General features: G+C 47.7%; 1 protein-coding gene across 1 annotated transcript in view; it reads right to left on the reverse strand.

The window, feature by feature from the left end:
- Positions 1–1,715: 1,715 nt before the first annotated feature.
- Positions 1,716–27,647, reverse strand: part of rin3 (Ras and Rab interactor 3) — a 148,960-nt gene continuing 123,028 nt past the window's right edge. Inside the window, exons 8-10 of the mRNA XM_038775235.1 lie at positions 26,073–26,204; positions 14,859–15,022; positions 1,716–2,458 (exon numbers count right to left, since the gene is read on the reverse strand). Of these exons, the coding sequence (XP_038631163.1) occupies positions 2,147–2,458; positions 14,859–15,022; positions 26,073–26,204 (608 nt within the window). The 3' untranslated portion in view covers positions 1,716–2,146. The remainder of the gene's footprint in view (positions 2,459–14,858; positions 15,023–26,072; positions 26,205–27,647) is intronic.

Below are 27,647 nucleotides of genomic sequence, written 5' to 3' on the forward strand. Positions count from 1 at the left end.
GCTACCATCTAAAAGGTCAAGGACAGCAGATCCCTGGGAACCCCGCCACCGGGAGGTTCCTCTCCAAGCCACTCACCATGCTGACTTGGAAATATATCGGCGTTCCTTCACTGTCGCTGGGTCAATATACTGGAATTTCCTCTCGATGGTGTACTACACAACACGGACTGCCACCATTCAAGAAGACAACTTACCACCATCATCTCAAGGGTAATTAGGGTGGGCAATAAATGGTGGTTCAGCCAGCGATGCCCGCAACATCCTATAACCTTAAAGATTTTTTTGATGTTCAGAAAGTTCAAACTAGGCTGGACCTCTGGGAGTTTCAAATTTGATGACCAAGCCTACAAATGGGAGCAGTTGCTTCTTTATTATAGTTAGACACAAGAGAATATTGCTTAAGGTGGTTTGGCCATGCTAAAACCTGTCCCTTAGTGTTCAGGTTAGGTGGGGGAGTGGGCCTAGGTAGGATGCTCTATCAGAGGGTCACTGTAGGCTCGATGGGCCGAATGGCCTCCTTCTGCACTGTAGCAATTCTATGGTTTTAATATTTTAAAAAATCAGGAATATTTTACTTTCAGATAAAAGGACCTGATATTTACAATCCAAAGCTATCAAGGGAAATTAATAATTTTGGTAAGTGTGCACTGCCACCTTGTGCTGAGGATTACAAGGGCAGGTTTGGACTTCGCTTGTTCATAAGTATTCTGTAATACTATGAGAAGAGCGCCTATATCCACGACTATAACATCGGCCATCTTTGCCCCTATCCCAGTATATCTACCAAAGCAAACTTAATCCATGCTTTCTGTTAGGTGGGGTTACTGGGTTACAGGGATAAGATAGGGGCGTGGGCCTAGATAGGGTGCTTCTTTGGAGGGTTGGTTCAGATTCGACGGGCCGAATGGCCTCTGTCTGCACTTGCAGGGATTCCACTTTAAAAAAATGTAGTTACCTCTAGACTCGCCCAATCCACTTCTCTCCAGACCAGCCTCCCTCCTTCCATCTTGTGTAAACCTAAACTCACCCAAAACTATGCTCCCACAGCGTAACCTGATCACTCATTACCCGGTCTACCAACGCGTTTTAGTTTTTTATCCCCACTTTCAAATCCCTACGTGGTGTCAGCTCTCCTGGTCTCTAACCAGTTACAAAACTGTTCTTAGTAGCTCCATGTTTCTCCAGCTCGTCTCCTTGTGCCCCTCACCTCCCTGCGCTGAGAAATTCCACCCCCACCTCTTCTCCTCTAAGATGCACCTAATAACCAACCTCTTTGACCAACCTGTCTTCTAATAGCCTCTGCTTGGGATCAGTGTCAATCATTGTCCGATGATGTGACTGTGAAGCCCGCTGGGACATTCGCCTGTGCCAGAGGCGCCATACAAATGCAGGTTGTTGTCGTGGTGGTGGTGGGGGGTGCAGTGCAAACATTTTCCCACGAAGGTATGAATACTTTGTCACATACCACCACCACAAGACCACAAAACCACTTTCCTGTCTGAGCCTTCAGCGAAGAACAGACGTCACCACTCAAACACACAGATCTCTCTCCAGGGATCTGATGGTCACTCAGGACCCGATGGTCACACACTCATTCTGTGTGATACTAACAAGGACAGAGGGCTAGCATCTCGTCAAAGACCACAGAGAGCCACACTACTACAGGCTGCCAGCCTCTGCGACCAAAACACTCAATGCAACCATAGACCAAAGCGTGTCTTTCACACTATCCCTTTAATATGTAATGATATAGTCACATCTACCCTGGACACACTCTCAATTGTTCCCTTTGATGGGTTTCCATTTACAATAGTGATGACGAGAAAAGACGTACAGTCCCCAAAGACTGTATTTACATTCATTATAAAATGTATAAATAGCACTAGTTTAAAAATAGTCCAAGATACTGAAAAACTGAAGTATTTAATATGCCCTAAATTACCAAGAAAAATATATTGAAGCTGTAATGAAGGGTGAGATCAGAACCCTGAACCTTTGTTACCCTTTCAGGCGCTCACTGAACGGCGGTCAGGTGCCAGGATTTCCGGCTTCATTTCCATCGGCCTTCAAGCTCTTTGCATCTTTTTCCTTTGGATTCTCATGGGAGAAAAAAAAGAATCGCAGCCAATCCTTTGTTGAAAGGAATTCAGGGGGACGGGAGGTTCTTTATCGGTGGGTTTGTTGTTTGCTCTTCCTGGTCTATCTGCTTGTATATAAAATAATAGTCTTTCTGCGGCTGGCTCTTCTGGAGGATGTTCTTCAGGCGATGAGGTATTGCCTCAGCTGCCAGCTGCAGGCTCTTCTCCTCCACCAGAAGGTGCAGGTAGTGGCCCTCGCCCTCCGGGACGCCAAACTTGTTGGCGCACTGACTGGACAGCTTCTCTGCGGTTGTTTCTGCACTTACAGCAAATGTTTTGACATTGGATCCAAGCTCCAAAAAGGACACGCTCAGGAAATCCTGAAAAAGACAACAGGGATTAAAACAAGACAAGTAAAAGGCTCAAGTGCAGCAAGCTGTCCCAGTCTTGGCCAGTAGAGGGAACCGTAGACCACAACTGGAATCATTCCAATTCTCTTCCAGCACCTCAGGCAAACTTTGGTCTGCTTCCATAGCTCATAATTCTCAGAACACTAGCCTGTCGCCAGAGGCTTATAGCTTGAGGGGTGCCGCTCCACATCAAGCGTGGTTGACCAGGAGTCTCTCCCACTCTTACCGCCAGCCACTGCCGTGTTTGGAAAGATTTGCAGGTTGACACTCAACCCGTTTGGCCACGTTGTGGACACACCTTCCTTGGCTGTCAAGTCCTGGGGCGGGACTCGAACCTGGAACTTCAGGCTCAGAGTCAGGGCCACAACACTGTGCGGCACAAGACCTCCTCATTTGCCCGCGATACATTTTCAGCATCAGGAGCGTTCAGTCAGTTTTAAAAATCAGCCTCCGTTGATGCCAGCTTTACCACTCCAATTTGGGCAGCGGGGTAGCATGGTGGTTAGCATAAATGCTTCACAGCTCCAGGGTCCCAGGTTCGATTCCCGGCTGGGTCACTGTCTGTGCGGAGTCTGCACGTCCTCCCTGTGTGTGCGTGGGTTTCCTCCGGGTGCTCCGGTTTCCTCCCACAGTCCAAAGATGTGTGGGTTAGGTGGATTGGCCATGCTAAATTGCCCTTAGTGTCCTAAAAAATAAGGTTAATGGGGGGGGTTGTTGGGTTATGGGTATAGGGTGGATACGTTGACTTGATCATTGCTCGGCACAACATCGAGGGCCGAAGGGCCTGTTCTGTGCTGTACTGTTCTATGTTCTATGTAATTGTTAGAGCAGGCTGACATCAGCTAAACATTCACAGAGCAAGAATTTGAAGTTGTGACCTTGTGGTGTGTGGGGCCACATGTTACACCGGAGAAGCTATTTGTGTTACATAGTCGAATGTATGTTTCTATGAATGGAAATATGAAGAAACGTACACGAGGAACAAATGTTTTGTTATCTTGCATGCTGCAATGTTACAAACAATGTTTGGCTGCTTTAAAAGCTTTTTGTGGAATTGAGCGTTTCTGAGATTCTGTCCAAGAAGGCAGCATGTGAACAAGGCCACTCAGCCCCTCACGCCTGTTCCGTCGTTTAATAAGATCATGGCTGATCTGATGGTAACCTCAAATCTACAGTCCTCTGTTAACCTATCACCCACTTCTTTACCAAGAATCTGTCCACCTCTGCCTTAAAAATATCCAAAGACTCTGCTCCCACTATCTTTTCAGGAAGAGATTCTCAAAGACCCACGATCCTCTGAGAGAACAAAATTTGCCTGTCTTAAAAAGGAAGACTATTTGAATATAACTAATGACTATATTTATATATATATTTCCAAAACAATGCCCCATTCCTTCCGATGCCAACAGCAGTGAATGTTGAAGCGTCTGCAGCTGCTGTGCTTTAGGACCCTGAGGAAGTCCTGCTACGCGCACGTGCACTGTAACTGCTCAGGCTGTCCAGGATTCTCTGCAAATGTCACTGAGCTCAGTGTCTCAGAAGTGGGCTAGCTATGTAATACTTTGTACCTACTCGAGAATTGTTACACTGATTAATTGCCATGTCAACAGCATAACTCAAGCTGCCCACACCCATAAAGAGTGGCCCCCCAACCACCCCCAACTTGACTGCCCAACACCTGCTCATCCCCCAGACCCACTGACCCAATTACTCACCCCAAACCCAACCTCCTATCCCTGACCACCCCCAAACCCAACCTCCCATCCCGATCACCCCCAAACCCAACCTCCCATCCCCTGACCACCCCCAAACCCAACCTCCCATCCCGACCACCCCCAAACCCAACCTCCCATCCCCTGACCACCCCCAAACCCAACCTCCCATCCCTGACCACCCCCAAACCCAACCTCCTATCTCCTGACCACCCCAAACCCAACCTCCTATCTCCTGACCACCCCCAAACCCAACCTCCTATCTCCTGACCACCCCCAAACCCAACCTCCCATCCCGATCACCCCCAAACCCAACCTCCCATCCCCTGACCACCCCCAAACCCAACCTCCCAGCCCCTGACCATCCCCAAACCCAACATCCTATCCCTGACCATCCCCAAACCCAACCTCCCATCCTGACCACCCCCAAACCCAACCTCCCAGATCCTGACCATCCCCAAACCCAACCTCCCAGATCCTGACCATCCCCAAACCCAACCTCCCATCCCGACCACCCCCAAACCCAACCTCCCATCCCGACCACCCCAAACCCAACCTCCCATCCCCTGACCACCCCCAAACCCAACCTCCTATCTCCTGACCACCCCAAACCCAACCTCCCATCCCCTGACCACCCCCAAACCCAACCTCCTATCTCCTGACCACCCCCAAACCCAACCTCCTATCTCCTGACCACCCCCAAACCCAACCTCCCATCCCCTGACCACCCCCAAACCCAACCTCCTATCTCCTGACCACCCCCAAACCCAACCTCCCATCCCGACCACCCCAAACCCAACCTCCCAGATCCTGACCATCCCCAAACCCAACCTCCCAGATCCTGACCATCCCCAAACCCAACCTCCCAGCTCCTGACCATCCTCAAACCCAACCTCCCATCCCGACCATCCCCAAACCCCTATCCCCTGACCATCCCCAAACCCAACCTCCAAGCTCCTGACCATCCCCAAACCCAACCTCCCAGATCCTGACCATCCCCAAACCCAACCTCCCAGCCCCTGACCATCCCCAAACCCAACCTCCCATCCCCTAACCACCCCCAAACCCAACCTCCCATTCCCTGACCATCCCCAAACCCAACCTCCCATCTCCAAACCCAACCTCCCATCCCGACCATCCCCAAATCCAACCTCCTATCCCCTGACCATCCCCAAACCCAACCTCCCAGTTCCTGACCATCCCCAAACCCAACCTCCCAGATCCTGACCATCCCCAAACACAACCTCCTATCCCCAAACCCAACCTCCCAGCCCCTGACCATCCCCAAACCCAACATCCTATCCCTGACCATCCCCAAACCCAACCTCCCAGCCCCTGACCATCCCCAAACCCAACCTCCCAGATCCTGACCATCCCCAAACCCAACCTCCCATCCCCTGACCATCCCCAAACCCAACCTCCCAGATCCTGACCATACCCAAACCCAACCTCCCATCCCCAAACCCAACCTCCCAGCCCCTGACCATCCCCAAACCCAACCTCCTATCCCCAAACCCAACCTCCCAGCCCTGACCATCCCCAACCCAACCTCCCAGCCCCTGACCATCCCCAAACCCAACCTCCTATCCCCAAACCCAACCTCCCAGCCCTGACCATCCCCAACCCAACTCCCCATCCCCTGACCATCCCCAAACCCAACCTCCTATCCCCTGACCACCTCAAAACCCACTCACTCACTCACCCGCTCACTCGCTCACTCACTCACTCACCCGCCCGCTCACTCACTCACTCACTCACTCACCCGCTCACTCACCTGTTCACTCACTCGCTCACCGCTCACTCACCTGCTGACTCACTCCTCACCTGTTCACCCCACCCACTCACTCAACCGCTTAATCACTGATCCGCTCATGCATTCACCCAACCACTCACTCACTAACCCACTCACTCACCTATTCACTCACCCACCCACACCCACCCACTTACCTGCTCACTCTCACACCCGCCCGCACGCCCAACCATTCACTCACTCACCCAGCCACCTGCCCACCCACTCACACACCCACCCACTCACTTACCCACCACTTGCCCACTCACCCACACACCCACTCACACACCCGCCCACTCACTCACCCACTCACTTGCCCACCCATTCGTCTGCCCATTCACACATGTCCCCACTCACTCATCTGCTCACTCACTCATCTGCTCACTCACTCACCTATTCACTCGCCCGCCCATTGAAAAACTTTGAGATCTTTACCTGAATATTGTGGTGAATCAGAGGAAAATGGGGGAGCTGTCCTCACTGCTGCTCCATCTTCACCTGTGCTCTCTGTGATTGGCTGAGCTACAGAATGGCAGCAGCAGCACAGACAGGGAGACCCGGCTGAAGGGATGTAACAAGATCAGGAACAGTGATCGAACCATAGAAATGGGACAGCCCAGGAGGCCATTTGGCCCATTTGTCCATGCTGACCCAAAGACGCCCAGGTGCCCTTTCTAATCCCAGCTTCCTGCACACGGCCCACAGTCCTGTATTTTACAGCACTTAAGGTGTAGATCCAGGTATTTTTAAAAGAGTTTAGGGTCTTTGCCTTCACCACCAACTCAGACAGCGAATTCTAGACTCCCACCACCCTCTGTGTAAAAAAGGTTTTCCTCGTGTCCCCTCTCATCCTTCTGCCACTTAGCTTGAATCTATGTTCCCTGGTTTAAACTCTCTGCCGAGGGAAACAGGTTCCCCCTGTCTACTCTATCTCTACCCTTCACAATTTTATACACCTCAATCATGTTACCCCTCAGCCTTCTCTGTTCCGAGAGAAACAACCCCAACCTCTCCAATCTCTCCTCATAGCTACAATTCTCCAACCCCGGAAACATCCTAGTAAATCTCCTCTGCACTCTCTCCAGAGCAATAACATTCTTCCTGTAATGTGGCGACCAGAAATGCGCACAATACTCCAGTTGTGACCTCACCAGTGTCTGTACCTCTGCCAATGAAGAGGAGCATTCCATTTGCCTCCTTTAAAACCATATCTACGTGCACTGCTACGTTTAGGGGCCTGTGCACTTGCACGCCAAGATGTCTCACTTCATCTACCCCTCTCAGTTTAGTCCCGTTTATTGTGTATCCCTTTTACTGTTTGACCTCCCTAAACACATTACCTCACATTTATCAGGGCTGAACTCCATCTGCCAATTTCCTGCCCACATCACCATCCCATCTATATCATTTTGGAGCTTACAGCCATTCTCTACACTACCCACTTTACGGCTACATTTTGTGTCATCTGCAAATTTCCCAATCGTGTCCCTCATATTCAAGTCCAAATCGTTAATATATAAAACAAAGAGCAGGGATCCCAACACCAAGCTCTGCGGAACACCACTTGAAATAGCTTTCCATTCGCAAGGACAGCCATCAACCATTATTCTTTGTTTCTAGTTACTAAACCAACATTGGATCAAATTCACCACATTGCCTGTCTACCATGGGCATTTACTTTTCTGACCAGTCTGCCACGTGGGACCTTGTCAAATGCCGAACTAAAATCCATGTAGACAACATCCACTTCCCTACTCTCATCGATCCTCCTTATCACTTCCTCAAAGAATTCAATCAAATTTAGAAGGCATGACCATCCCTTAACAAAGCCATGCCTAGTCCATGCCTTTTTCAGTGACTTTATCTAAACTCTCCAGATTGATTCTAACAATTTACCCACCACCAAAGTAAGATTAACCGTCCTATAATTGTTTGGCATTTCTTTCATACCCTTCCTAAACAAAGGAACCACATTTGCATTCCTCCAGCATCCCCCCCCCCCCCCCCCCCCCCCAACCATCTAGTGAAGATTGGAAATTAATCCTCAGGGCACGTGCTATTTCCTCCCTGACTTCCTTCAACTTGGGCAGCACGGTAGCATGGTGGTTAGCATAAATGCTTCACAGCTCCAGGGTCCCAGGTTCGGTTCCTGGCTGGGTCACTGTCTGTGCGGAGTCTGCACATCCTCCCCGTGTGTGCGTGGGTTTCCTCCGGGTGCTCCGGTTTCCTCCCACAGTCCAAAGATGTGCGGGTTAGGTGGATTGGCCATGCTAAATTGCCCATAGTGTCCTTAAAAGTAAGGTTTGGGGGGGGCGGGGGTTGTTGGGTTACGGGTATAGCGTGGGTTTGAGTAGGGTGATCATTGTTCGGCACAACATCGAGGGCCGAAGGGCCTGTTCTGTGCTGTACTGTTCTATGTTCTAACTTCCTAGGAAACAATGCATTCAGCCCTGGCGACTTATCCACTTTCAAGAATCCCAACACCTTTAACACCTCGTCTCTCATTCTGATCATTCTATCCAATATTTCACACTGCTCCTTCTTGGATTCCTATACCCGCATCATCACTTTCCTTGTGAACACGGGGACAAAAAATTTGTTTTAAACTTTTCCAAAATCCTCTGCATCTTCACACACATTCCCTTCTTACTTCTGATAGATCCCATGTTTTTCTTAAATATCCTTTTGCTCTTTGTATACTGGTAAAACATCAACATCTTTGGGTTTTCCTTAATCTTGCTTGCTGACATTTTTTCATGCCCTTCCTTCGATTTCCGTATTTCTTTTTTTAAACTTGATTCCTGTACTTTCTGACCTCCTTTAGGCTCTCTGCAGTATTGAGACTTTGCCCCAGCATCCCACCCATCACTGGCAGCAGCTGGAACAGCCATTTGTCATATAGTTCTCTAATTGGAAAGTTAGTTCCATTTGATTGAATCCAATTTAAATAATTCAAATATTCCACATGGAGACAGTGGATGTTTCTTAATAGTCATGATTTATAATGGGCTGTAAATGACATTTATATATTCCTTCTTTCAAATAAACAATGTGCAGGAGGCAGCAAGTTATACTTGCCACTAATCCTTGTGCGTCATAGTCAGTTTTCATTGCTTATCAGAAAGAACTCATTAGAATTTTGTCCTGGAAATCTTTCCACTTAAAGGTCACCTGGGAGACTTCCGGTTGCAGCATATAGGTGGAGGTCACGTGTTTGGTGTCTCCTGTCAGACCTGTCTTCTATTACCTTTTTAGCCCAGTTCTCGGTGAAGGTTTGTTTATGAGGAGTTGTGGAATGTCTCAGGGCACTTAGAATGGCAAAAGCGGGCAAGAAGAATCTTGGAAGTAGACAGTGGGCGAAAGTCCGCCACTGCCTGTGTTGACAGGTGCAGCAGGAGGAAAGATGGCGGGAAGGGGAGAGCCCGTCGGGTGGGGCTGTGCCAATTACGGTGGAGAAGGTGACGGAGGTGATGGCTGGTGAGTTCGAACGGCTGTTCTCGAAACACTTCGAAAAGCATCATAGGGGAGGATGGCCTCGCTTAAGCCGTGGGTGAGAGACACTTGCCCCGGTGAGAGAGGAGTTGGCGAGAACTTCGATGAATGGTGCAGGAACAGGGGGAGAAAATGAAAGGGATGGAGGCCTTGTCATGGTATAGTGATAATTTTGTCTCGGTGGATGATGAGCCGCAGAGGGTGCTGGAGATTAGCAGAGGGCTGAGAGCCAAGGTTGAAGGCCTGGAAAACAGGTCACATAGACATAACCTGAGGATCATGGGTATGCCTGAAGAGTGGAGGGCCAGAGGCCTCCAGAATATTTGCCGATATTATAGCGGAGCTGATGGGGGAGATAAGGAGCCCTCCCACTAAGAGTGCCCACCGGTCGCTCTAGCCGAAAGCGAGGATGAATGAGCCATCGAGGAGGCTGTTTCCATGATTTCCTGGTTAAGGAGAGAGTGCTGAGATTGGTGAAGCAGAGGCATGAGGTGGAGTAGGAAGGAAAGGGTATATGTATGTACCAGGACATGCCGACAGAGCTGGCAAAGAAACGAGCGGCGGCCTTCGGACGGGCTAAGGCGGCGGTGTATAAGCGCAACATGCGGCTTGATGTGGTCTGCGCAGCAAGGCTGAGTGTCTGGTACAGTGGCAGGGACTATTATTTTGAGACAGTGGCGGAGGCGTTTGTGAAGGTAGCGGGCCTGGGATCAGACTGAATTTGGCCATTTGACAATTTTTGGCTGTTTTTCTTTATTTTTTCAGAGTTGGGTTCTTTTTCTTGTATGGGTGTTATGGATGACTTTGTTTTGGGGTTTACTTTGGATTTAATGGGGATTGGAAGGGTGAGGAGGGCTGTAGTTAGTGCGGTGTTGTTTTTGATGTGGGGGAGGGGGCTCTGGCAGGGGTCATCGCACTAGCCGACTTAATCTTGGCTAGTGAACGGGAGCAAGGTGAGGGGAGGGGTCACGGCTGTTAAACCTGTACGGGCAGATTTCAACGGCCCTGGGAGGTGGGAATGGTGGGGTGATGGGGTCGATTGGGGGGGGGGGGGGGGTGAGAGACACCCAGTCAGAGTGGTGGTGTGGAATGTAAGAGGGTTGGGAGGATCGGTGAAGGCAGCGTAAGTGTACTCGCATCTGAAGCGGACACGGTGCTGTTACAGAAGGCCCATCTGAGGGTAAAGGACCAGATAAGACTGAGGAAGGGCTGAGTAAGCCAGGTCTTCCATTCTTGCTGCGATAGCAGGGTGCGGGGGGCGGGGGGAGGGGGGCTTGATTTGACTGGTGGGTGAATGGGTGAGATTTCCAACGGAGAAGGTGGTGGCGGATCAGAGGGGGCCGGTACCTGATAGTGACTGATGCGCTGGTGGGTGCACTGGGGGGGGGAGGAGATTGGTAGTGTTCGTTTGTGTGTATGTCTCGAACTGGGAAGACACTGGGTTTGTCAGGAGGATGCTAGGTCCATACCGGACCTGGATATCCACCAGCTGAAAATGGGGGTGGATTGGTATGGTGCTGGACCCAAGGATTGATAGGTCTAGGCTGCGTCGCTGGCCCCCCTCGGGGGGCGGTGCGGGGGGGAGGTGTTAGGGGAGTTTATGAAGGTGATGCACCCAAGGGACGGGGCGTATTTGTTTTTCTCCTCTGTGCACAAGGTGTACGCGAGGATTGGCTTTTTTGTTGTAAGAAATGCACTTTGCTGGCTGGGGTAAAGAAGGATAAGTACTCGGCGATTGTGATATCGGATCATGTGCCGTGCTGGATGGGTGCGGTTCGAGAGAAGGGCCCAGCCCAGAGGCCAGTGTGGAGGCTAGAAATGGGTTTAGAACAGAGAACAAACCGTGCAGAAGGAGGCCATTCGGACCATCGAGTTTGCACTGACCCACTTAAGCCCTCACTTCTACCCTATCCCCATAAGCCAATAGCCCCTCTTAACCTTTTTTTTGGACACGAAGGGCAATTTAGCATGGCCAATCCACTTAACCAGCACGTCTTTGGAATGTGAGAGGAAACCGGAGCACCCGGAGGAAACCCACGCAGACACGGGAAGAACGTGCAGACTCCACACAGAACAGTGACCCAGCGGGGAATCGAACCTGGGGCTCTGGTACTGTGAAGCTACAGTGCTAGCCACTTGTGCTACCGTGCTGTCCTTGTTTGGTAGACCCAAACCTTTGCATCAAGATGGGAAGGGTGTTGGAGGAGTTTGTGGAATTTCTGCTGTGCAGCACAGACCTGGGCTTTTCGGTGAGGGACGTAATGGGACTGCGAGGAAAATCTGAGACATTTTGGATCTTTGGAAGAGCGAGTGTTTTGTTGTGTCTCCTTCAGGTGGAGGAGCTGGAGTGGAGGGGTTGCCATTAGAGTGGCGACAACTCACTTCAGGTACTTGGGGGTGCAGGTAGCTGGGTACGGCTCCGAAAGCTGAATTTGACAAGCCTGGTAGGGAAGATGAAGGAGGATCTGGGGAGGTGGGATAGTCTCCCTTTGTCGTACGCTGGCTGGGTACAGGCAGTCAAGGTGAATATTTTGCCACAGTTTTTGCTTCTATTCCAGTACTTGCCGGCCTTTTTGCTAAAGGCATTTTTTTGAGGAGTGGATAGGCTGCTCTCATCGTTTGTATAAAAATGTTTAAATGTGGAATAAAAATATTTTTTTAAAAAAAGGTCACGGGGGGGCGGGGCTGCCTGGACAGGGTGGACCATTACTTAGATAATATGGGCTAGGTCATTGAGAGGTTAACGTGAAAGAACTCCGAGAATGATAGGTTGCATTGTCCAAATCCCATGGCTTAATACCTAACATTTACAATTCCGTTATAACATCTATTAAAAGCTCAGGATTACTTTGACAAGATATTTTCATCAGGAGATGCTGAGGGCTATGCTATCTGATAAGAACCATCTGCTCTGTCCAATTTAAAAATAGTCCTTTTATTCTCCTTACTTTGGACTTCGAACAAGGTTTATATTAATTTACAAGCCCTTCCTTCAGCCAAAATCCCCAACATGCGTTAAGTTTGCATAAAAATTGGAGATTTATTTCACACACATTATTGGACATTTCACATTCTGAAAAGCACACACTACACATCATGCTGCCAACTGCCTGGTTATATAGGGTTTCAGAGGGTATGCCATCCACCTGGCCATGATTACCTATTCTGCAGGAAACCGCGTGATATCATCAACTGGTTTGATTTTCTGGTTGAAAGGTGAGTTCAACCCTTTGAGTGTATTTAATCTAGGCTCACAATTTGACCTGGCAGACTCAGGTTTTGTCTGGTGATTAAATGGAATCCTGCCAACATTTCCAGCAGTGTTTCATTACTGTCTATGCCTCATTGCTTACAGATGTGCGCAAGGAGCCAACATGTTCAGATTTGGCTTTTTAAAAAACTATATCAGGCCTGGAGCTGAAGGGGACCTATTTATGGGGCGTCCTCAGTTCCTCAATGCAAAAAGAATAGGGGAGGGTGACCGCTGTGCGACAGATCGGCATCCAATGCCCACTGCCCTGGGATATCCGGGGTTTCTCCACCTGGGAGACGAGGAAACTGATCCTATAGAGCATGGCATTACAGTGAGTGTGACTTCCTGTACCACTTTCCTGGCCCAGGTTCGTGGCTGGACTGTCATATGAGGAGAGATTGACTACGTTGGGATTGTTCTCGCTGGAGTTCAGAAGAATGAGGGGGGATCACATAGAGACTTATGAAATTCTAACAGGACGAGACAGGGTAGATGCAGGGAAGATGTTACCAACCAGGGGTCACAGTCTGAGGATTCAGGGTAAACCTTTTCGAACAGATATAAGGAGACATTTCTTCACACAAAGAGTGATGAGCCTGTGGAATTCATTGCCACAGGAAGTAGTTGATAATAAAACTTTGAATATATTCAAGAGGCGGCTGGATATAGCCCTTGGGGAGAATGGGATCAAAGGCTATGGGGGGAAAGCAGGATTAGGCTATTAAGTTGGATGATCAGCCATGATCATGATGAATGGCGGAGCAGGCTCGAAGGGCCAAAAGGCCTCCTCCTGCTTCTTTCTTCTATGTATCTGTGGATGTAAGTGGAGAGGCGGTCAAAGAAACCTGGTGGAGGTTTGCAGTGAAACCTCTCTATGAACAGGAGGCTCCAGAAAGAAGATCGCAGCGGTTACTATTTAAAAAATCTTTCCAGCTCGGACAATCTTCGTGGATCAGAGCATTTCAGATACAGCTATCCAGCAGATGTAGTCTTCTATCTAAATCCATAATCCCAATGCCACACCGTGGCATCAAATAGAAAATTAGTCCATCCTAAACATGCATTGCTACTCATTCATTCGACTGAAAATGGAAATGACCCTTGATACTGTGTCTCAATTTTAGCACCAGAAATTCAACTAAAATCCCCTTCCTGTTTTGTAAAACCTTTGACAACACATGGGTGTTAACAAGAAAATTTCATTGTGGGGAAAGAATTTGAGGAAGAAGAAAGATTAAATAAATCAATTAGTAAAACATGGTCTTCGTAAAGCAAAATTCCAATTAAGGGGCAATTTAGCGTGGCCATTCAACCTACCCTGCACATCTTTTGGAATGTGGGGGTGAGATCCACGCAGACATGGGGAGAATGTGCAAACCCCACACGGACAGTGACTGGGGTACGGGATCGAACCTGGGTCTTTAGCGCTTTGAGGTCGCAGTGAGTAAAACATGTTCTATCCATCTTTGGTACCTGTGTCCTGAGGCATCCCCAATTAAAAACATATATTAACTTGACTCAAACCAAAAGAAAATCTACAGTACTTAGATCAACTAGTCTCCTTATTTCAGCTGACAGTTCAGTATGTTCCTTCCCATTTATTGAAGTTCCAGAGGAGGGCGAGGTAAGCTTTGGAAAACTTTCAACTAAAGCTTTCAGCTTTTCCAAAAGTAATGAAGAAAACCGCAAAGGTGGAATTCAACAGATGGTATTTCCATAATTTCAGTACGACTGCTTCCGTAATGCTCCAAAATATGGATGAATAAGTTGTCAATCAATACTGTTCAACTGGAGTTATTGGAACTCTGCCCTATCTTCTCATGTCTGAGGATAGCAAAGTAGGCAGTGGGCAGATCACCATTTCCAGCTGTCTATCAATGCTGTTTCTGGACGGCCACCTGGGATATGGGTGAAGACATCGGTGAATTGAATTGCCCTCTGACTGCCCCTTCCACTCTCTGAGGTAAACATCCATTTTGAGGATAGACAGAAAAAGGCAAGACGGCCAAAGTCTCTGCCAGCAGCGATTACAGGATAATTAATGTATTCTGTACTTATTAGATCATGATCTCAAATATATAGCTTTTACCTATAGAATTACAGCTTTTCCATTGTGATACTGACCTGCATTGATGACCTGGAGATTTGGTTCATATTCAGAGTTCGCCTCCTTTGCCATTGGTGGATTGAATCCTGGACCTCGTGACTAAGTTGGCGAGTGACAGTGTGTTTATCAAAGTGTTTGATATGTTCTAAGGCGCCGTAGGTTGTCGTTAAGTAATAATATCCTGAAACAGAGGAAAATCCATTAACTCACACTGCTAGATATTTGTATTAATGGAGATTCATTGCTGCATTGAATAATTGCATTAGTTGTCTTGTGTAATATTCATATTTAAAGTGTAAAACCAAGGTGAGCATCAATTGTTCTAAATCAATAATACCACTGGTGTGTTCATTTTACTACTGCTGCTTTGTTGGATTAATTATTTTACCGTAGATTGTCTTTTATAAACCATATATATTGGCGACTTACTAGTGACCTGGTCCAGGAATAATTAGCTACAGAAAGTCTGACTTGTACACCGTCAGGTTGCGGTTGAGAGAGAGAGATTTATATTTATATAATGTTCAGGGTTGTGTTTCTTTAAGCTCTAAAGGAATATGAAAACTGTTATTCTTTCCATTTTATTGAAATTCTGTGTTTTGCGCAGTAACTATATAATTGTGAAATCACTGTACCTTCAATTTACTGCGACTCCATCTTATTCAGCTCCCAGCTAAAATTCTGTAAACATGCCCATGACTCTAACCTCTTCTGCTGCTTGCTCAGGCTGAACCAGACGATGCATGACTTCAGCGCCCTGTTCAAACTTAAGTTAAATCTCAAACCCCACAATCAATCATCATTACGTCCACCTCTGCAACACTGCCTGCTAACACTTTTCTCACTCTGACTAAAGCTGAATCTCTTATCTACACTTGAATTACATAGGGACATAAGGAATAGGAGCAGAAGTAGATCATTTGGCCCATTGAGCCTGCTCCGCCATTCAAATGGCTGATCATCTACCTCTATGCCACACTTCTTAACCATCCTCATATCCCTTTATGCCATTCGTATCCAGAAATCTGCCGATTTCTGCCTTGAACATGCTCGATGACTCAGCTTTCTGCAGCCCCCTGGGATGGAGAATTCCAAAGCTTCACTACCCTTGAGTGAAGAAATTCCTCCTCATCCAAGCCTTAAATGGCCTGCCCCTAATTCTGGAACTGTGTCCCCTGGTTGTTGGCTCACCCGCCAGATGAAACTTCCTGGGTTGGATTCTCCAATTCTGCGGCTAAGTGATGCCGTCGGTGTGGGAACTATGCAGTTTTAAAATGCCAAAATTGGCACCGAATCCTCACCGATTCCAGGACTGGTAAAGGTCTAACACCACGCCAAGTAAAACCTCTGGCTCCCGCACCAAAACAGCCTGTGAATGGCTGGGTCCATGGCCGTGCATGTGCACGGCGACGACCAGTAGCGGTTGCGGCGTACAACATGGCGCTGGCAGTGCGCGGACCTGACCTGCCAAATATGGCCCACAGGACAACACCTGGCCACCCCTCACCAGTCCCCCCAGCCCTTGCGTAAGCTCCCCCGGGCCAGCGCCACAGCTCCCAGCCGGCTGGACACAGTCCACGGCCGGCACACCGGGTTCCCAACCGCTCAGACCACTTTTCAACTGCGCAGTCGGAAACTCGGCCCATCGGGTGCGGAGCATTGGGGGAGGGCCTTCTGATGATGCGCCAACACCGTTCCAGCGACGTGCGGCATGCGACACGATGCCAACAGTTTTGAGGGGGTGGAGATTCGAAACCGGCGACAAACTGGCGGCGCCCCCGATTTGGGCGTCGGAAGGGATTCTCCGCCAATCGTCGATTACGATATCAGCGTCGGGCAACGGAGAATCCCACCCCCTTTCTGCATCTACCCTGTAAGAATTTAGTATGATTCAATTAGATCACCTCTCATTCTTCAAAACTCCAGAGAATACAGGTCCTGTTTCCTCAATCTCACCAAATAAGACAATCCCACCTTCCCAAGGATTAGCCTGGTGTACCCCTGTTCCACTCTCACTTTGGCAAATATATGCTTCCTTAGGAGATCAAAACTGAACACAACACTCCAGCTGCTGGGCACGATTCTCCGGCGTCGTTGTGCTCTCGCTCAAGCGTAACGAGGCCGGTGAATAGCGGGAAAGACCAAAAATGAGACCCGTGCCGTGTGCCAAACAGTTTGTGATGCAACTGGCCTGCTCCCATTGGCGGAATCGAGATCTCACCGTGGTTTGGTGAGAAACCAATGATCACCACTTAAGCCCTATTTCCATACAATTAATGAGAGCGACTCCACATCCAACGGCCTCCCGTCATTCAGCGGCCTCCCCAGCAGGTGGTCACCAGGGCGCCGATTAGTACTCCCTTTGAAAAACGTGAACCTGGCGGAAGGGCTTCTGTGGGGAGCCGAGGAGGTGAGTAGCCATCTTTGTTCACAGGCAAAGAGCCCGGGGGGTGCTAGACTTGCCACCCCAGTGCTCGGTGGGGAGCTCAGCTGTGGGTGGGGGACTCTCTGCAGGGGTGGGTCGCCATGGGAAGGTGGGGGTGGAGATGCTGGCGGGAGGCATCCAGGGGGCAATCGCTCGCGGCACCACCATACCAACCCTGAATTGTGTGCACCCATTCTGGGGGTAACCGTTGTCCCTGCCCGTTTGCCCCACCGACCACCCATAACCCCCACCGACTGAAGGTTATTGCTAATAGGGAGTTGGCAATCGTGGTTAAAGGAGCACTTGATGCACCCCAAGTGGATATCCGTGGGTGGGAGGGCCATGCAGCATCTGGCAGTCATTGCCTAGCATCCCAATCACATCTTAATGCCTGAACACTGCGGGAGGCAGTGCCACACACACAAACACCCAGGGGATGGGACACAGCTCCAGGGACATATGCACAGCCGGAGGGTGGGTGAGCATCACAGGGGAGGGGTTTACCTGGAGAGATGGGTAAAGAGTCCGGGGGTCTACCCGCATTGCAGAAGAAAGTGACAGTCATCATAATGGTTGAGCCAAACCAAGTATTTAGTGTGCTGTACAATACCCCATTCCCGATGGTGCCGCCTCACCTTGTCCCCTAATTTGTGGCTAGAAGCCCGTGAGGCCTCGTTAAGTGGACCTATTAACGTTGAATTGCAGTGTCGGTCTCACTGGGCCGAGCGCCGGGAGGCTCGCAGCAATTCCCGCTCGCTACCACGCTTAGAAACTTTCCAGGGAATCGCGCCTGCAGTCTCATCAACCTCTATACAATTAAATGAAGACTTCTTTACTCCTAAACTCAAATCCTCATGTGATATACCATTTGCCTTCCTAATTGCTTGTTGCACCTGCACGCTAACCTTCAGTGACTCAGAAACAAGGACACCCAGGTCCCTTTGGACATCAACCTCTCTCCATTTAAGAATCATTTTGTCTTTCTGTTTTCTCTCCCAAAGTCGATAACATTGCTCTTATTCCCATTATATTCAATCTGCATGTTCTTGTCCAAACATTAGCCTGCCCAAATTCTTTTGACGCCTCCTTGCATTCTCTTCGCAACTTCCATTCCCATCTAGTATTGTGTAATGAGCAAACTTGGAAATATTACATTTGGTCCCCACATCCAACAGCAGAGGCCCAAGCACTAATCCTTATGGAACCCCATTAGTCTCAGATTGCCATCTTCTGAATGATCAATTAATTTCTACTCTCTTGCTTTCTGTCCATTATCCAATGCTCAATCGATACCAGTACCTTACTCCCAATCCCATGGACTTTAATTTTTTCCTAACCTCCTGTGTGGGACATTGTTGAAAGCTTCTCAAAATGCAAATACACCACATCCACTGGTTCTCCTTTATCTCTGCCACAAGTCGCATCCTCAAAAAACTCCAACAGGTTTGTTAAACATGATTTTCCTTCTATCAATCCATGTTGACTCTGTCTAATCATATCATTATTTTCTAAATGTCCAGTTATCACATTCTTTATAATCGATTCTAATATTTTCCCGTACTCCTGACATTGAAGTAACGAATCTGTAGTTCCCCTTTTTCTCTATTCCCCCTTTCGTAAATAGTGCGATTACATTTGCTACTTTCCAGTCTGCAGGAACCTTGCCAGAATCTGTAGAATATTGAAAGAAAACCAGCATTACATCCAGGACTTCCGTAACCGCCTCCTTCAACACTGGGATGCAGCCAATCTGGACCAGGGATTTATCAACTTTCAATCCCATTCACGTTTTGAGAACTACCTTACAATTAATACTCATTTCTTTCAGTCCTTCATTTTCACTTGGTTCCCTAGAATTTCTGAGAGAATTTTTGTATCTTCCTCCATGAAGACACACAAAGGCCAAGATTTTCCAGTCCCGCCAGCAATAGGCATCCTGGTGGGCAGGACTGTAAAATTTGGAGAGACCAAAGTAATTGTTTTGTTCCTCCGCCATCTGGCTATCCTCCGTTATTCTGCTGTCTCTACCTTTAATGAACCCATGTTTGTCTTTGATAATCTTCTCCTGTTCACATACCTAAATGTGTCTGCTTTTATGTTTCTGGCTAGCTTGCATTATATCCGATTTTCCTTTTCTTTATCAGTTTCTTTGTTCTCCTTTGCTGGAGTCCAAAGTGTTCCCAATCCTTGGGCTTCCCACTTTTCCTGGCATCTTTATCAGCACCTTCCTTTGACCTAATGGAATCTTTAATTTATTTTGTCATCCACAGTTGATTCAATAATCACACCACAGGTTCGGAGTGTAGGTGGAGAGAGAAAGGGAGACCGCCAGAGCAGTGTCCTTCAACATCGGGGGCACGATCCGCGGGTGGATCGTGGGTGGGTGTCGGGAGGGTCGTGGAGCCGTTGTCCGCGGTGCTCCCGAATGCGCAAATCCCCGCCCAGCAGCCGGCTTTTCATAAAAAAAAACTTGGCTGCGGTGCGCATGCGCGCAATCATCATGCGTGCATGCGCAATGCGGCCAAATTTATAAAACATGTTCGTGGAATGCGTAATCGTGCTTGATGATCGGCGCGCATGCGCATTCCGCGAACATGTCAAAAAATTCGGCCGCATTGCACATGCGCGCACGATGAAAGTTGCAGCTTTTTGTTTTACAAGTTCTGCAGTGGTTTTTGTTCATTTATTTTGTTCATTTAATTTTCATTTATTTCATTTATTATATTCATTTTTTTTTACAAGGTCGGGGGGGATTATTCATTTTTAAAATTTATTTTACTCATTTTTTTTTACAAGTTCGGGGTGGGGGGTGTTATTTTATAAAAGGTTACAGGAGAAAATTCAGAACTTTGGACAGATGGAGACTCCATACTTTCCGACACTGGAAGGCTTCGCCTTCATCCAACAGGTTCCATTGGAGGAACGTGTACGAGGGCCAAAGGGACCCAAAACCATTTCCTCTATTTTTGTCAGCAGAAAACAAGGTACGAGAAAATGGTGAGTCGTGCAGGTCGGCCGGCGTGGGTCGCGAAGGTCGGCCGGCGTGGGTCGTGAAGGTCGGCCGGGCTGGGTCCCGAAGGTTGACCGGTTGTTAAAAATGGGTCCCTGGAAATAAGTTTGAAGAACATTGCGCCAGAGGGTTCAAAAGGCCCAGGAGCTGGTAGTGTATCTTGCTTGATAACCTGTTTCCCATGTTGGACACTGGTGAGGATGATGATGCCTCAAAGAGGTGGAGAAGGGGCCAGGACGATGGCGTCACGGGTGGGTCAGCTGCACAGAAGGGGAGTAAGAAGAGTGGAAGAGCAATAATGATGGGGAATTAATTAGCGAGGGAATAGCCCGATGTTTTTGTGGCCATATATGGGGCAGGATGGTGTGTCGCCTCCCTGGTGCCATAATCAAGGATGTCACACAGCTGCTGCAGGACATTCGTTTAGGGGAGGGTGAACAGCTGGTGGTCGCCGATGGTTCATATTGGTACCAGTGCCATAGGTGAGAAGAGGGATGAGGCACTGAAAGCTAAATTTAGGGAGTTAGGAATGAAATTAAAAAGCAAGACCTCAAAAGCAGCAATCTCAGGATTACTCCCAGTTCCACGTACTAGTGAGCATAGGATTAGGAAGATTGAGTGATTGAACACCTGGCTGGAGAACTGGTGTAGGAGGGAGGGCATCAGATTTCTGAGGCATTAGCACCATTTCTGGGGCAGGTGGAACCTGTTAAAGATGGACAGGTTGCACCTTGGCAGGACTGGGACTAACATTCACACAGGGAGATTTACTAGTGCTGTCAGGGAGTGTTTACACTAGATGGGCAGGGGGATGGGAACCTAAGAGTGAATTCAGATAGGAAAGAATCAAAAATAGTAACAGCAAGTGGAAAAGTAGCAAGTGAAATCGGAAGACAGATGAAGCAAAGGAAAACATCAAATAAGATCAAAATACAATATAATGTTAAAAAGACAAAATTAAGAGCACTCTATCTGAATGTAAGCAGCATTGGCAAAAGGTAAATGATTCGAAGGTGCAAGTATAAGTAAATGGGTATGGTATAATTGCCATTGTAGTGTCTTGGTTACAGAGTAACCAAGGCTAGGAACTGAATATTAAAGGATATTCAACATTTAAGAAGGATAAGCAAAAAGTAAAATGTGGTGGGATAGCGCTGTTAGTAAGCAACAAAATCAGTACATTAGTGAGAGAAGGATCAAGATGAATAATCAGTTTGGTTGGAGCTAAGAAACATCAAGGGACGGCGCACATTGGTATGGAGTTGTTCATAGGCCACCAGACAGTTGTAGAGGACATGGTATAAATCAGGAAGTTAAAAGGTGTATGTAACAAGGGTAATAAAGTAATCACGGGGGACTTCAATCTATATATCAACTGGATAAACCTAATCAGCACTTAACTTATGCTGTGGAGGGTGAATTCCTGGAGTGTGTGTGAAATGGGTTTCTGGAGCGTTGTGTTGAAGAATCAATTGGGCCCCCAGGGAATTCCTTTAGGTATATGCAGATTAGGGTGTTTGTTAGGCGGCAGGTGGCAGAGTTTCCGATATTGCCGCCAAGGGGGGGGTTCAGGATAGGGTTCTCTCAGGGACGTGGGTCGGTGAGGGTAGGATCTCTGCAATTTATCAGGTGATGCAGGAGGGGAGGAGGACTTGGTGGGAGAGCTGAAAGCGAAGTGGGAGGAGGAGTTGGGGTAGGAGATTGAGGAGGGGACGTGGGCGGACGCCCTGGGGAGGGTGAATTCCTCCTCCACTTGCGCGCGGCTTAGTCTAATCCAACTAAAGGTGCTGCATAGGGCGCATATGACTGGGGCCAGGCTGAGCCGGTTCTTTGGGGGTGAGGACAGGTGTGGCAGGTGTTCAGGGAGCCCAGCGAATCACACCCACATGTTCTGGGCGTGTCCGGCGTTGGAGGGTTTCTGGAAGGGGGTGGCGTGGACCTTGTCTAAGGTGGTTGGTTCCAGGGTGGAACCGGGCTGGGGGCTTGCTATTTTTGTGGTAGCATCGGAGCCGGGAGTGCAGGAGGCGCGAGAGGCCGGTATTCTGGCCTTTGCGTCCCTAGTAGCCCGGCGCAGGATTCTTTTACAGTGGAGGGACGCGAAGCCCCCGAGCCCGGAATCCTGGATCAACGACATGGCCGGGTTCATTAAACTGGAGAGGGTCAAGTTTGCCCTGAGCGGGTCGGTGCAAGGGTTCTTCCGGCGGTGGCAGCCTTTTCTTGATTTCCTGGCGGAGCGTTAGAGGGTGGTCAACTTCAGGTGCAACCCGGGGTGGGGGGGGGGGGGGGGGGGTTCGTTACGGGGGTTTGGTCTCATGGTTTTATGCTTATTTCTTTTTCTTGTTAATTTATTGTTTTTGTATTGAGGGGGACGGGTTACTGTTTTTCTTTGTTGTCCTAAAATTCGTTGTTGAAAATTTGAATAAAAGTTATTTAAAAAAAAAAAGAAGAATCAATAGGGGATCGGACATTTTTAGATTTAGTAATGTGTAATGAGAATGTGCAAATTAATAACCTCCTTGTAAAGGAGTCTTTGGAAATAGTGACCATAATATAATAGAATTTTACATTAAGTTTGAAAGTAATATCGTTCTTTCCAAAACTAGGATCTTAAATCTGAATATAGGAAACTATGAAGCTATATGGAGCAAGTTGGATATGATGGGAAATGCATGAAAAGTAGACAGATAATGGTAAATATTTAAAGAAATATTATATGGTCTGCTACAAATATACATGGCTTCAAGACTGCACTTCTCCAGTGTAGTCCACAGGCCATCAACCTACACAACTCCTATCCATCATGCATTACATTTTTTTCTCCTACTATCTTTGTCCATGCATTGATTTTAAAATCCTTATCCTTGTCTATAAACTCCTTCACGGTCTTGTTCCATCCTATATTTGTAGCCTCTTCCAGCTGTACAAACGTGTCTCTGCTCTTTAGCATTCCTATGCACCTCACTCAACGTTGCTCAAACCACCTCGGCCGTGTTTTCTGTAATTCTCCCCCAAAGCAAATTTGCCTTTCTACTTCCTCCTGATCTTTAAAGGTCTCCCTGAAATCTTTTCAACTGACTGGATAAAGAACCAGAGATGTGACAAGGTGACAGATCATCAAGCGACATGGTCTGAAATGCACAGGATAATTCTTTCAATGCAGTAGGTTCCCTTACCAGCCTCCCCGAACAGGCGCCGGAATGTGGCGACTAGGGGCTTTTCACAGTAACTTCATTGAAGCCTACTTGTGACAATAAGTGACTATTATTATTATCTCATTCTGATGAGTCTACGTCTTTTACTCCTGTTTGACATTCTCTCCCATGTGTAAAGTTTCTTGTGCCATTTACTAAAGGCAATAAAGAAGTGCAAATTTTTGTTGAACTTTCGTCTCGTGCTCTCAAACTCCAAATGCACCGTCACACATATTGTTCTCGCTGTGTGTGTGAAAATTGGATGGTCCCTACTCAAATTCCTTCTTTTTCAAGATCTCAAAACTATAGAATCCCTGAGTTTGCCTCACCTTCCTTTCCACCTTCTTCTTTTATCCGTTTCCCTCAATGACTTAATCGTGTCAGCTGTGGTTCAGTCAGGACTCTTGCCTCTGAGTCGCCCAGTTCTAGTTCGATTCCAGGGCTTGAGCATAAAGATCGAAGGCTGTTACTCCACTGCAGTGCTGAGGGAGCACTACACTAGCAGAGGTGCTATTGTTTGGATGAGCTGTTAAACCGAGGCCCCATCTACCTGCTCCGGTGGTTGTAAAAGGTCCCACGGCGCTATTTCGAAGGAGAGCAGGCAAGTTATCTCCTGTGCCCTCGACATTATCACATTGTTTGCGGGAAGTTGTTGTAGCACACAAATTGGCTGCTGTGTTTCACACATTCCAACAGTGACTATACAGCAGAAGTACTTTATTGACTGCAAATCTTGACTTCTTTCTCTTTTTTGCTCCTCTCCACTAACCTTTGAAACTCTGCAACTACGCTGCACCACGAGATTCTCAATAGTGAAGAACATGGGCTGGATTTTTCGATCCTCCAGCCGCGAGTTGTTTCCCGACGGCGCGGCTTTCGCTGGCAGCGGGAATTTCTGCTCCCGCCGCACCTCCCCACGCCGTTGGGAAACCCATGGGCGGGGGTGCGCTGCCGCAACGAACAGCAAATCCCAACAGCCAGAGAATTCTGGCCCTTATAACCTCCATCCATTCTGAGGACTGCTATCTCCATAAACACGACTGAATTGTTCAAATAGATAAAGCAGAGTGGAACGAAATTTCAAATTACAACGCTGTCAGTTTCTTGTGCAACATGGCAAAGAATTATATCGACTGCTGTTATTAGCTGAAAATTGCAACTTCTGACCTTTGACGTGATGCAGGATATGAGGTTGCAGTTGGAAACTCTGAGCTTTACATTTATGTAGCTCTCAGTTCCAATGTAATAACCAGCTGCAATTGGCTGCCAGCCTACTGCTGATGCCAAGAAATTAAACTGTGGAAAACAGATTTCTTCTTATTATAAAAAAACCCAAATGATTCAGGGCTTCTGATTGGAAAAACCTGCAAGTATTATGGACTGTGAGGAGAATGGTGAGAGACTTCAAGAGGTTATCGAAGGGCTGGTGGATTAGGCAGGAGTGTGGCAGGTTACATTTAATGCTGTGAAGTCTGAATTGATGCATTTTGGTAGAAAACATGAGCCCTGGCAATATAAAATAAATACTACAACTCTAAAGTAGGGGCAGGAACAGAGGGACCTGTGCACCAATCATTGAAGGTGATTGCAGGTTGAGAAAGTGATAAAAAATGTATATGGAATCCGGGGCTTTATAAGTAGAGGCCTGAAGTACAAAATCAAGGAAGTTATAATGAACCTTTAAAAATCTCTGGTTCAGTCTCAACTGGAGTGCTGTGTCCAATTCTGGCCACCACACTTTAGGAAGAATGCGAGGGCTCCAGGGAGACTGTATAAATCTTTAGGAGGATGGTTCCAGAGGACACTGATTGAAGGTGATTGGCAAAAGAACCACAGACGACGTGAGTAAAAATGTTTTCTGCAGCGAGTGGTTTTGACTTGGAATGAATTGCCTCAGACCATGGTGGCAGCAGATTTACTCATGTCTTTCAAAAAAGAACTAGATTTGCTCCTGGCGGGGAAAAGGATACTGCAGTACGATGGGGAAAGTGTGTAGTGCGCTGCTGTTCTTTCCCTTCCTGCAATTTCCATAGTTAGTTTTTCCCGGAACAGGTTGCTCGCCTGTCGCCAGAGACTTATAGCTTGAGGGGTGGCCGCTCTGCGTCAAGCCTGACTGACCAGACATCTCTCCTGCTCTTATTACCTTCTATTGGCGTGAGTTGGAATGTTTTGCAGGTTGACACTCAACCTGTTTGACCGCGTTACGAACGCACCTTCCTTGGACATCAAGTCCTGGGGTGGGCCTCAAACCCAGAGCTTCTGGCTCAGAGGTAGAGACACCACTCACTGCTCCACAAGATCTTGTGGTCTAAATTGCTAAATAGGTCCATGGAGCTAAATTGCTTTTGCAGGCAGCTGGCAAGGCCTAGATGGGCCGAAGGTCCACTTCCTGCACGGCAACCACTCTGTGATTAATGTAAAATGTTGTTCAGTGTGCAGTTTCTTAGCTTTGCACAGTAAAAATGAAGAAAATGCAGTGCGAGCAAGTACGTTTATGGAGTCAACTTTAAAGCAAAGGGAAAAAAATGAAGTCCATTCATGTTACGCGTGTTCCTACTAATTTCCACCTGCTGGCACACTGTGCTCCAAGCAAGAGTAGCCATACCTTCTCCTAAGTGTAGTGAAGGGTCAAGTAGCTCCATCATATATTCCACATCGAAGAGCAACGATGTCAGGTCACTCCTTGCCAGCACGTACATTAACACAGGGAGGAAATCATCAGCACCGTGTGATTTTGCTAAAACAGAAGCAGAATTGGAAAGTGAATTAGCAACTTCTATTACTGCCACAGTGCTGTTACCTGCAGTGAAAGACCACTGTGAACGAGGAGAGAAACGATCCATTTCTGACGGATTCCACTGCTTTGGGTTTTATTTTATTTATAAACGCATTTTATTCACACTTGCATCAAAGTAGGTTACAGTAAATAAACACCCCGGGAAACATTCTTCCCAACAATCAACTATACAGTTTGTACAGATTTTTCTCCTTTTTCAGCCGCACATGTTTTTGTGCCCGAAAAGAGACCCTTGGGAATGAACCCGGACACACACCTTCAACTTGCTGTCTTGTTATAAACCTTGTTTGAATTATAGTTCCAAAACACTGACATCCTTTTCACATTAGAACATTGGTGATATAGTAGGGGCAGGAACAGAGGGATCTGTGCACCAATCATTGAAGGTGGCGGGGCAGGTTGAGAAAGCGATTAAAAATGTATATGGAATCCGGGGCCCTCCAAACCCCACTCCTTGGAGGCTATCAGAAATGTTACATTTTGTCCGTGTGGAGTTTGCACATTCTCCCCGTGTCTGCGATGGTCTCACCCCCACAACTCAAAAAGATGTGCACATTAGGTGGATAGGCCATGCTAAATTGTCCCTTAATTGGAAAAAAAATAGCTGGGTACTCTAAATTTATTAAAAAATAAGAAATGTTACATTTTTACACATTTGAATTGGTAAAATGCAGTGAAGCTGCAAAAGGTGAATCCTGTTTTAAACACGGCACAGTGGTTAGCACTACTGCCTCACAGCGCCAGGGTCCTGCGTTCAATCTCGGCCTCAGATGAATGTGTGGAGTTTGCGCATTCTTCCCGTGACTGCGGGTTTCCTCCGGGGGCTCCGGTTTCCTCCCAAAATCCAAAGATGTGCAGGTTAGGTAGATTGGCCATGTTAAGTTGCCCCTTAGTGTCCAACGGTTAGCTGGGGTAAGGGGTTATGAGGCGGAGGAGTGGGCCTAGGTAGAGTGCTATTTTGGAGGGTTGGTGCAGACTTGAGGGGCCGAATGGCCTCCTTCTGCACTGCAGGGAATCTATGATCTATTATTCCTGCATCAGTTGTCTTATTCATGGATGCTAGCTCTTAATTCAGGGCTTCATCACTGACAAAAGTTCTTGAAGCTATTTTGTGATCACTATATCATTTACAGTGCAGAAGGAGGCCATTCGGCCTGTCGAGTCTGCACCGGCCCTTGGAAAGAGCACCCTACTTAAGCCCACACCTCCACCCTATCCCAGTAACCCAGTAACCCCACCTAACCTTTTTGGACACTAAGGACAATTTAGCATGGCCAATCCTCCTAACCTGCACATCTTTGGACTGTGGGAGGAAACCGGAGCATCTGGAGGAAACCCACGCAGACACGGGGAGAACATGCAGACTCTGCAGAGTGACCCATG

Source organism: Scyliorhinus canicula, chromosome 2 (assembly GCF_902713615.1).
Source record: "Scyliorhinus canicula chromosome 2, sScyCan1.1, whole genome shotgun sequence".
In the NCBI taxonomy this organism is placed as follows: Eukaryota; Metazoa; Chordata; class Chondrichthyes; order Carcharhiniformes; family Scyliorhinidae; genus Scyliorhinus; species Scyliorhinus canicula.